The sequence below is a fragment of the Plasmodium brasilianum genome (assembly GCF_023973825.1).
Source record: "Plasmodium brasilianum strain Bolivian I chromosome Unknown PB_00_02, whole genome shotgun sequence".
In the NCBI taxonomy this organism is placed as follows: domain Eukaryota; phylum Apicomplexa; class Aconoidasida; order Haemosporida; family Plasmodiidae; genus Plasmodium; species Plasmodium brasilianum.
This window is the reverse complement of record NW_027122950.1, coordinates 228370-241552: the sequence shown is the minus strand read 5'-3', so window position 1 is coordinate 241552 and position 13183 is coordinate 228370. Positions and strand designations below refer to the sequence as shown.

Here is a 13183-nt window from a genome sequence, read left to right as displayed (position 1 = left end):
GCCCATTTAAAAAATATAATATTTTTACATGTTTCTTGATATTTTATATTTATTATATTTAACATTTAAAATAAAATTATAATATATATATTACTAGTATTACTATGTCATTGTACTATGCACCATTTGGAATAGGTTTAGGATGATGAAGTAGAAATAAAAAAAAAAAAAATATGGTTAACTATTAATAATAGGCGCATATTACCATTTTGAAATAACTAAAATTTATGAAAATGCCCGCTATAAATAGGTTTCCTAGAAAAGAAATGAAATCAAAAAAAGTTGATACAAACACAAATATAAGAATAAATTCTAGAAAACTATTAAAAAAAGGGTTAACAATAGTATTATTAATATATACCCATATGTATTACATCAATACATCAATGAACAATGGTAACTGGATAATGCATATTTCTTATTATTCAATATAATATTTATAAAAATGAAAGCAAAAATATTTAATAATTGGGGAGTAATTGATTCAGAATATATATGGAAAATTAAACATATGATAATAATATATTAAGTAGACAAAATTATTTATGGAGCAAACTATTTAAAAAATTATACTCGAATACTAGATAAGAGGAAAAATAGGCATCTTTTCATAGATTTAAATTTAAATGGATAAATGAAATAATACAATATATAGATACGATAGAAGATAAAACAAAATTTTATACAGTAATTTCTACTGTAATAAATCATATAATAGGAATGGAGAAAAGTACTTTAAAACATTGACCAGTGAAGTACATGTTCAAGATACAACAATATATTTAAGAAGAATACTTTAAAGAATTAAATAAAAAACGTGATATATATACACATATTAATGAAGATACAGCATTATGGTAAAAACAATTATGGAGCACTAAGTAGATATAAAATCTTTCTAAGAATACTATAAGCAATAAAGTATAAAACTTATAGAAAAATTATTGCTATTGATATGTATGATGGTTTTATAGTAATAAATATATGAATAATGAAGCATGCGTTAAAGAAGCTTTTTTAGTTCGTCTATAAGAAATATAAAGAGAATAAATTATACCGATAAAAATTCTTATACATCATATACTACGCAGTAAATAAAAGAGTCATATTAAAATTAATGAAAACAAGAAATTTTAGGAATATAAAGTTGAAGAAACCACTGAATACATAAGCAGACTTTCGAAGACTTTTGATGTTGATGAAGAACTGATTTAATTTAAGGATAAGTATTTTTTTAATATAAAAAATTTTAAAAGAAAATACGATATAGAAAGAAGATAAAAGTATATCAAAGTTATTATTAGAAGAAATTATGTAAAAGTAAATAATAGATAGAAATAATGACTTAAGTTAACTAAATATTGTTCCTGATAAAAAAAAATATATATATATGAAAACATAATCTAAAAGAAAAATTATAAAGAATTATATACGGAACACAATGAATAGAAAAAAAAACGGGAATACACAAAATTTAGTATATACGAATAATAGAATCTTCATCTTCAGAATACAAAAAGGAATTAGAAGAAAACAATATAGAATGTGTGAAGATACTCCAAGACAATTACCCACAATTAATTACGATTTATATTCTATATTAAACAATCCTTATATATGATTATATTAATATGTTTGTGCAACAACAGTTCATGTGAAAAACAAAAAGTAAGATACACCGAAAAAAAAAAAAAAAAAAATACAACTAATAATGAGAAAAAATGTAAAAATAAAAGCATCAGATGAAAATTCGTTAAAGAATACGCATCATAATAAACACGATAAGTAAAATAATTCTTATATTTTTGAAACAATAAAAATATTGCTACATGGAGAAAGAAATATTCAAAGAACTCGATTATATAGATTTTTTTAAGGAAAAAAAGACTGTTAGTAATAAGACTTACAAAAAAATAACACTTAAAAAGTACGGATTAAGAATTATTTTACTTTTATTATTAATAATACCCACAATACATTTAACATAGCATTTCGTATATAAGAAAATATGTTTGCTGAATTATGAAGCATTAATACTCAATTAGTAGAGTAAAATAAATGAATATTGTTAACTTCATCAGAAAAGTTAAAAGATAGTTTGTCATGCTTATCGTGTTCTTTAGATGAAGATTACACTAAAGGAAAAATTTATGTTCTAAGACATTAAATTGGAACAATAATATTTTTCATAACTTTCATTATGTTAGGCATTGCTTTCATATTCAACGTTTTTTTATTACCATAATAAAGTTAAAAAATATAAAAAAATCAAGTTCAGCAAAAGATAAAATACATAGTAAGGAATATATATATATTCTTAAAGAATTTCCTAATATGTAGTAATTGATACAATATTTTTAATCATATTAAACATAATCCTAATATCTTTAATTTTATATATATCCCAATATATATATGGCATTTTTTACAGACAGCAGTGAAAAAATATATTCTTAGTTTTAAATAAAAAATAAACGTATCTTATTTTGTATTCAATGAAAAGAAGTGAATATAATTCGTTATATTGATTATATATATATATATATATATATATATATTTTAGTTATATATGAAATTTAATATTCTATAAGTTGTACTCTATGTGGAACATGATATAAAGTGTATTAATTTAAATACCTTTTTCACGGACATCGCCTTTTTTGTACATTATATATGTATATATAAATGCATATTAATAAATTATTCTTATTAATTATTTATAATTCTTATATGGATTATGAATTATATATCCTTACAATCATTTAAGATTTCAAATAAATTACTACTTAATTATTCATATTAATTGTGTTGTAAATTAAATTTTTAATAAACGAATTAAATATATATGATAACGTAAGTATATAAATACAAGAAATACAGACATTTTATTCTTTTAAAGATTAAATTAACAAATAAAATATGTAAAAAAAACAATTATCTTTTTGTAGATAATATATAAATACTTATCATTTTTTTTTCTTATGGATAAGTACAAGTTATTTTTAAAAAGTATATATTTTTTTAAATGCTTAATTAAATAAATATAATTTGTAAGTTTTTTTCTACAGCATTTTATTGGGTAATTTTCAAATATTAAATATTATTTTTCATAGACTCAAATGAAAATTATAATTTGAATATAAGTTTTAGTTATTACATTTACATACTCTTTAAATATAATCATTAAATAGGTGAAATAACGTATCCATATTTTTTCCTTTGCAACTTTCCACATATTATATACAGAAAATGAGGCATGTACATATGGTCATATCAGCATAGAAAAATTAAAAATATTTCTAATTAGAATATTAATAGTACATTTAAAATTATGTTTACTATTCATATATCTTCTAAATATATATTATTAATTAAAAAAAAATAAATTATTTGAATATGAATATTTTTTTTATAGAAATAACATTATAAATTAATCTTAATTTAGAATTAAAATTTTTAAAAATTATGGAAATAAAATAAAAAATCAGATTTTATACATCATTATATTATACGTATTTTTTCATAGATTATATAATATTATATTAAAAACTTGATTTTTAAAAATTATATTATAGCTTATAAAAAAATACCCGTGTTTACTCAATAAGTAATGCAATTTCTATATGTAACATAACAGGCTTCACAAAAGAAATTTTCTTTTTCTATTACTATATTTCAATAAATAATATATTTTAGGAATATTAATTTATTGAAATATATCTTTATAAAATTAGAATTATTTAAAGAATATCCTTTTTAAAATTAGCAATTATATTTTTAATATGAAGAGCATTATATAATATATATATTCTCTACATTCTGCATGCTATGTAAACTAAATATTTTCGTATAATAATAAATCATATATTTTTTTTTTTGCTTTTTATGAAAAAAAATTAATACATATATTATTTAACCAGTTATTTAGAGTAAATAAATATATAATATATTTTGAATATTTATAAATAGACATATTTTATTTTAATGAATGTTAGTTATTTTTTTTTTTATATATCATTAACATTAAGAATTTTTTAAATATTTTTAAAGTTTTTTTCTTTGTGTACCCTGTGAAATACATGATCATTATATATATTTTATTAAATATTTATGAAGTAATAAAAACAAATTGTTTTAAAAATAAATATAGCATCCCCCATAATAAGCAGTAAAATAAATAGTTATTAATTTTTCCCTTGCTGAATATATATGTATATTTATAATCTATACAATGGAACAAAAAATTAATTCCACCTTATTTTTCAAAATTTCTGCGTTTATGATTTTAAGTTGGATATGTCATTGTTATTGTGATACAGTATGATAATATTATATATGGATTTCTGTAAATTTTATATTTTTCGTGTTTTATTTTTTTTAATAATGTTTATTATTGTTAGATTTTTTATTGTATGAAATAATATATATTAACATAATATTTTTAGAGTACTTTTAAAAATTTTTTAGATAATAATTGCACACCATATAGAAGAATGGACTCAAGAAGTTATCGTTTACTAGCTAAATATAAACAGAATAAGGATTCAAATATTTCATGTTTAAAAGAGGAAAAAACATTCAGTGGAAATATGAACGAAGGAAAAAACAGTCAGTCTAATAGAAGTCCACTAAATAAGGCGCAATACTATACTGAAATTATAGATTATGATAATGGGATGTTTGACGGTAAACACTTCCATTTTGAAAAAAAATTAATTAAGAAAAAAGACTATGATGATTTACTTGAAATAAAAAGGAGAATTTGTGATATAGCTTTAAAAAAAATAAAATTCAGAAAATACAGATATGGAGCTTTTATGATTTTCCTTTTTTTCTTGTTCGCAATTGGATTGCCAATATTACAACATTTTAAATACTTGAAAACTGCAGGGGATTCGATTAAAAATTCATTAGGATTGGAAACAGTATGGACTGCGGTAGAAGGTGTCTTGAATGGAGCGAAAGAATATTTTTTCTTAATATCATTTGGGATATTAATGGTTATATTATCTGTCATACTTCTAATAGCGTTATATAAGCTCTTAATAAATAATGAAAAATATAAAAAAATTAAGTTAATGGCTAATTTAAATGAGTAATTAGAAATAAACATTTCTCTGTAAGTTAACAACATTAACTTATATCTATAATATTTTTATAGAATATATTTTTATAAAATATGCCTATAATTATTATAATTTTATAAATACATATATGAGTAATTATTCTTTTTTATACAGAAGAAAAAAAAATTTTAATTATTCATTTTTTCGTCATTATGAACATTTTGATATTTTTAAAATTTTATTTTATATTATTGCTTCATATTAGTTGCATATTATGGGCCTAATATATACACAAATATGTTTATTAAATTAGATTCTTATGAAGAATGTATATTTAAGCTAAAAATTAATATATAATAAAACAATTGATATAATTTTATTGAAGTATGAAAACTCATATTTGAAAAAAAAAATGCTTCTTCCTATATTGCAAGATTTTTTTATAGAAAAATGATTAATTTTTTTTGTAACTAAAACAATGTATTATTAGTTTTAAATTAATAATAAATGCGTCTTGTTTTAAATTTATAGTAACGTAAAGAATTTTGTTCCCTTGACACAAACACTTTTTTATTTAAAAGACAACATAATATTTATACTAAAAAAGAAGTTTTATAGAAAATATATAATAAAAAATATATATACTTTAAATATCTTTATAACATATATATAGTTTAATTCGCCAGGTACATTAATGCAATAATCCTTATATACCAATATTTTTTTACTTTAAAGAATGCATTACTAATTGCTTAATTTCAGTTTCAGAATATATAATATTTTATATTTAAATGAAGAGCTGAAAACAAATTATCATTGTATTTTATAAAATTTGTAGTTATAGGAATTAATGCTTTTTTTAAAAAATAAAATATATATAATAAAAAGATATTATATATATATTTTATTAGCAAAATCAAGCTAATACTTTTTTTAATTAATGTTAATCTTATACTAGTATGTATCATAAAAAAATTACGCATTTTTTCCAAACCTAAATAATAACTACTTAATAAAAGTAAATAATAAATTTATAATGGAATTCAATTAACTACTGTATAATGCGTTAATGCAGTTTAAAGATATATAAGTTTTTTTACATAACACTATTACACATAAATAAACATTCGCAAATTCTCAGTACTTAGTATTATTGCTCTATAGATATTTTTACCGCATCAGTAATATGATCTTAAATATGTGAATTTATATAATATTATATTAATGATTAGTAATTTTTTGAAATTATATTCTTTCTCATTTTAATAACATAAACTTAAGTAAAAAATTATTTGTATTCACATATTATATCATAATAGTGCTATCACGTCTTTAATTATTTTAAATGTTATGATATACAATAATTAAAATCTTAAATTATATTTTGCATTTAGTGATTAGTTACAAAGAGACAAATCATAAAACGTGTGGTCTAATTTATGTACGAGAATTTCACATTTTAATGTTCTATCATTTTTTAAAAAGAACTTTTGTAAGTTATAATTTAACCAAAAAATTAAAACTAATAATTTTTTAATTCATTACATGATTTGCATATTTAGAAAAGTATATAGTAGACAATAAAAAGGAATAATTATTTTACTGTTTTGAAAATATGTTGTTCAATTTAGATAAATTAAAATTAATATTTGGATAAATGCGCATAAAAGTATCAATCTATTTCTAAGAAAATTTTTAATATGTTTTACAATTTTTTCTTTCTTTTTTTCAATATTAAATGTTATAAATATTATAAAATTATATTTTTATCTGTAAATAGTACACATATGTATCTAAAAGGGGTAATATATAGTACAAATTATGGCAAAAATATTACCAAGATATACTAGTACAATTCTTTTTGTTTTTAGGGCTTCATGTAGGAGATTATTAATATTGATTATTACAATACAACATCAATATTCTAGATCATACATTTATTTACTATTTTATTAGTATACGTATGAAATTCCTGATTTAATTCTGTGTTATAAAAACTAAGCAAATATCTGTTATAAGATAAAATGGTAAAAAAAATGAATATGTACATACATTCCTGATATATTTAAACAAATATAAATTTCGATTATGCTGATAATCATGTATTTTTCTCACAAATTACTGTTTTTATTTCTTTTTCCCTTTCGTTAAATTTATCATATATATATATATATTTAATTAAAAAAAAAAAAAACATTTAAATAGATACAATTGGAAAATTTACATTTAGGAATAATGCTATGAGTTTAATTGAAAATTATAATTTTCTGAAATAATGATGGTAAAATAAAAAATTAATGCTTATTATAAATAAAATATGTATTTTTTCATTTTTTAGTAAGTACATTATTAACATGATTTGTTATATATATTATATACAACAAGTTATCCGCATTTTTCAGATGTATCTAATGCAATATCTAACTCTATTTTATATGCATTACTAAAAATAAGCATAATGATATTTGTAATATTTTAATACCTTATATAAAATTAACTGACTATTAAATGTTTTCAGCAATATATTTTTTAATGTATCATAGACTATTAAGATATGCCGGTATTACATGTATATTGCGAAATTTCATTCTTATATATTATTATCTTTATTAAATATATTATAATAAAGTAACTATATATATGAGTTGGTTCACGGCATTTATAATTCCCTTCTTTTCATTTTTTTTAATAATAAAATCCTCATTCATCTTATATTATGATATATATTATAAAAAAAGGTATATATTTTGCCAAAACTAAGAGGTAACTTTCTCGTAATAGCAATTGTATTCATTTAAATAAAGGAATTATTTGGATATTTTTAATGTAAAAGTTATATTAACATAATTCATAATATTTTTTATTTTATTCACATATGTAATGCATCTATGTCAAATTTAGTATAAGAATTTTATAGAATATATATTATTTTACTTATATAACGTAAATTAAAACAAAATTAATGATAATATTAATATAAAGTAAAGTATTTCAGTTATTACATTTATATAATTAAAAGACAAATATAAAAAAAAAATTCTAAAAGCCCAAACTTAATTCTTAAAATTAGCTATTTACCTTTCTAAAAATGTACCTAAATATAGATAGTATATATATCGTTACCTTCCTATTTATTTTTAAACTGTTTATTCTATTATTATTCATTCAAATACATTCACTATATATAATTCATACACACTATGCTTTTATAAAATTCCTACTTCTTAATTACAACAAACTTTTTGTATATTTCCTTATAGTATCGTGTTTTTTCCATATATATTAATTTATCTTAAATTATTTTAGATTCATAAAATATATAATTATTTATGTAATACGTTTTATAAATTCTTAAGTATACTTTTCTTTTCCTCTTTTTTTTTTTTTTTATATGATATTCATACTACTTACTCTGCTTCTGATATCAATATATGTTTCATAAATTTCTATGTTTTTTATTTTATATATAAATTTACTCTAATTTTCTGTGTTCGATTATTTTTTATTTTAGGCTTTTTGCTGCATACTTTTCACATATATAAGCGCAATACTTGGATAATCTTTTGTATACCCATTGTATATTATAAATATTTACATTACGTATTAACTGTATTTCATTCAATTTTCTTTTATTTTTTCTCTTACTATATATAAATACATTTATAACTTCTCCATGTTTGCTTTTCATTATTCATTCGCTAAATCATTTTGACTTTTATTTGAAGTAATCAAATATGGTTTCACCTAGAATAATAAGCAAATTGTAATCTTGTACTACCTCTATTTCTATTTACCGTTTTTGGTGCACGTATTTTAAACTGCCGCAAGTATGATATATCAACATCATCATCAATTCGTTTATTCCTGGATGGCTTTTTTCTTAAATGTCGTCCAAAAGGTGTGAACTAATATAAAAATAAATAATACGAAGCATAATGAATACATTTGTTTTATAATTATATAATTCAATAGAAACATAAAATAGTAAATTAATATATATTTCATTTTATAGAGAATCTATAATTTACTTTATAATAAAGGAAAATAATAAAAATTATTCCAACAGCCAAAGCAAATGCAATACCAACTCGGAAAAAAGTGTTCCTAATAATATCAGTTTTATTTACTAAAGAATGAGAATAAAAACCTTCAATGCTTCGTGTGAATCTAACTCTTTTATGGGGAGAATATTCATTCCATCTTCCTCCGAGAGTTCCTATTTCTCGTACATTTGCCTCTTTACAGAATTTTGGTGCATCTTTTTCTAATTGGTACCCAGGACAAGTCTCCTGTTCTTGCGTTTGTTTAACTTTTTCTCTTTCTAATGAATTTTCAGGCGGTGCTTGATCTTTTCTTCCAGGAATTTCACTTATTTTTGTAGTTTCTTGTCTTGATTTGTTACTATCTAAAGGTTGTTCTTGAAGAACCGTTCCAGAAAAATGTAAATTAGTAGAAGTTTGAACTCCTGTTAAGGATGGCTTACTACGAGATTCAGAAGAAATTGGAAAAAAATGACATACACTTTTATCATCATTTCTTCTTTCACCGGTACGTCCGTTAACTGAAAGTTCTTCTTTAAAATCTGTGCAATAAAAAATAAAAATTGAATCTTTTATATCTGTTTGGGAACTAGAACCCTTGGCCATACCGGATGCTAAAGAATCTTCTAAACTTTTTAAATTATCACAATTTTTCTTTCCTTTAGAATTTAATACAGATAAAAGTTTAGTTGGATCAAATCCCTCATAACAATTAAAATAATTTGGACAAGAATACCATGAATCTTCGCAACAGTATTTTTCATTTTTATACTTTTTATATAGTTTATCGATATGTTCAAGGTATTCTTTATATTTAATGAATTCTAATATATTACATGTTTTATAAGATTTAATACTATCATAATTACGAAAATAATCATACAAATATTTTTCTTCTAACCTATCTTTTAACACATCTGTTGCATTATCATTTCTAAGATCATACTGACAGTAAAATGAATTATAGGCTTGATTAATACTGTCTCGAGCTTTCATAAATTTACTAATATAGGAAGCTCCATTATCGTTTCCCAAATTATTCTCTAGGAACTTCTTAATATTTTGGTATGCCCAATATCTATAGTGCGAACAGTGAATAGTAAATTTATCTGTATCACTATATTCAGGTAAATGATCTGAATTTCTTGCAATTTTTCTACACAATTCATAACCTTCATTTTTACTGCTATCCCCTTTTTCTTCGAAAGCACTACAAGAATCCTTATATTTGTCTCCCTCAACGTTATTGTCGAATTTATTATATAAATTATATGAAGGTGATCCCACTAAAATTTTATCCTAAAAATTAAACAAACCTAATGAATTATATATATATATATATATATATATATTTACAATTTCTTTTAAAATTATGGATATATATTTTGTTTTCATAAAAAAATACTAAATTTATAAAGTGTTAATACACTTTTTAATTAAAAATTAATATGTACCCATTTATCCTCATTTGAAGTCGACATTATTGCTTCAAAAAATTGAAATAAAAAGAATTTTTACCATTCGAAGTATTGAATTAGCTATATATAAAAAATAAAAATACAGTTATTAATGACATATTATGTATCTCACTATATTAATTATAAGAATTAAATAAATATTCCTTAGTAAAAAAAATTAGTTAATTATTATTTATAATTAAAAATCCATAGCACTGATATTATCAAATAAAATAATCATTTAAAATTTTGAAATAGAACAAATGAAAAATAAGTTCAGAATTCTAAAATGACATTTTAATATTAGCTCATAGTGTATTATTTTGTGAATAACTTTTTTATAAGATTAATTCACTTTTCCATTAATATTTTGCACTATATCATAATATTTTATTATATTATTTTTTTTAATAATTCTTTAATATATGTATCAATCAATTTCGTTTTTTTAATATTTTCTTTACCAATAATAATTAATTCTCTTTTATATTTAGTACTATATTAATAAAATTATTCCATAAAATCGATATAAGGGCTTATTATAAAATAGTATATACATATATATATTTTTATTAAAATTAGATAAATGAATATTAAAGAAACTTTATTTATACAAATTCGGAAAATTTATAAAGCAAGAGTTATTGTTATACATATTAATAAATGATCCTAAATAAGATAAAAAATAATAACTGCTTAAAAAACTTTTTTATAATTACAATTGTAATATTTAAAATATATTATAAGTTTTTATTATAACAAAATAGTTCCTTTATAATTACTATATTTAAAAATATATCATTTCATAATAATGTTGAAATGAACAAATATAACATAAGTTAATGTCTTAAGTTTTAAAATATATTAACAGTACATTTTTTACTATTTTCACATTATAAAATTATAATAAAAGGATATAGTAGAGTACTCTAAAATTAATACTTACTTTTTAATATCTCATCCTTATATACTTTGTTACATATTAATGCATTAATAAAAAGATAAAATAGAGTTGCATATATAAATTTCTATATGTTTTTTTTAGGTAATATTTCTAAATAACTCATTATAATTTTATAAGCCCACAAAATAATATGTTCCAAATAATGACATAATATATGAAAATCTTTTTGAACAAAAAAATTGAAAAAGCTTCTACCATTCGTTTATACATAAGTATAATAAAATTCTCTTTTTTAATATACTTGTAGATGCTAAAATAATTTTATTACTTTTTTCATTATAATTTACACAATTTTTTTTGTTAAATTAGAAAAAATATATTGAGAATTAATAAATTTATATAATGAAATAGTTGCTATATATATTTTATATTTTTTTTTTCTTTTGATTTAATTGTGTCATATAAGAGGAATTTTTATTAATTTTTTTTTTTATTTTGTTTTATGTTTATTGCATATATATATCTTTAGCACAAAGGAATTATAAGCTATTGTTTATTTTTTTATTATTATGATTACACAAATGGTTTTAAAATAAATATATTAATGAATTCTTAATAATAATTCATATGCAAAGAACCACTTAATATATACGTAATTATGTAATAAATATAGAAATTAATTAATTTATACAAAAATTTTTAACTACATTGTGTTTCATTTTCATTTAGGTTATTACTTTTTATGAGTTCTTTTAATTCAAACAATAATTTTTGTATTTATTGAGATTATATATGATAATACTTTGATTAATGGAATATGCATAAAATATCTAATTTCTTAAAATGCATTCCATGTTACGCAAACAATATATTTTAGTCATTTTAATTGTTGTAAATTTAATGTTCTTTTAAAAATATTTCACACGTATGATACATATATATTTTATCAAAAACATTATGAGCCAATTTTAATTATAACTATTATATATATGTTATATTGTATGCAATTGCTTTTAAAATTTTTGCAATTTTTCATTTATATATATGAGTATATTGTATTTTGCTGTGAAACAGTATCTCACAAAATTAACTAATTAATGCATATGTTCGGAATATTTTTTTAGATGATTTCTATTTTACTTTTTTATTCTGATGAACTAGAAATTTGTGATGGAAATACATATAATAATATTTTTCCAGATATTAAAAAAAATATATATAATTATTCATTAAAAATGAACTAATAATAAAAAGTATATAAAATCTTTACATTATATATTTTACTTTGTAAATAGTGATTTAAGTTTTTTACTGCTAAAACGTAATTCAAAAAAATAATGATTACCAATTTGTTTTATTTTTTTTTAAATAATGTGCTATTATATACTGTTACTAGTATAATTCGCAGCAAAAATAAATAAAATATGTAAAAATATATATTTGGGAAATTATACATAATGATATTTAATGATCATTATTAAATGTATGAATAATAAAAAGAATATCATATATTTATTTCGATAACGTAATACTTTTATAGAAATTAAAGACACAAATTATATATATAATTTACAAATGTATTTTTGTGATATTAAATATGTAAAAATAAATCTTAAATTTATTTTTATTTTTTTAAGAGTTATTTTAGTATATTTCTGAAAATTTTTCTAGTACCATATAATGCGCTATTAACATTTACTTTTATTACAAATATAT

The 13183-nt window shown here is 19.6% G+C and overlaps 2 protein-coding genes across 2 annotated transcripts; one reads left to right on the top strand and one right to left on the bottom strand.

Moving 5' to 3' along the window:
- Positions 1–4231: 4231 nt before the first annotated feature.
- Positions 4232–5099, top strand: MKS88_000102 (uncharacterized protein; the record flags this gene model as incomplete). The annotated part of the gene is made up of 2 exons (XM_067219436.1): positions 4232–4318; positions 4446–5099. 2 exons carry the CDS (start codon positions 4232–4234, stop codon positions 5097–5099), a joined length of 741 nt encoding a protein of 246 aa, XP_067070260.1.
- Positions 5100–8806: 3707 nt separating this feature from the next.
- Positions 8807–10587, bottom strand: MKS88_000101 (PIR protein; the record flags this gene model as incomplete). The annotated part of the gene is made up of 3 exons (XM_067219435.1): positions 8807–8971; positions 9095–10405; positions 10561–10587. The coding sequence occupies 3 exons, from the start codon at positions 10585–10587 to the stop codon at positions 8807–8809; spliced, it is 1503 nt and encodes a 500-aa protein (XP_067070259.1).
- Between the last annotated feature and the right edge of the window lie 2596 nt (positions 10588–13183).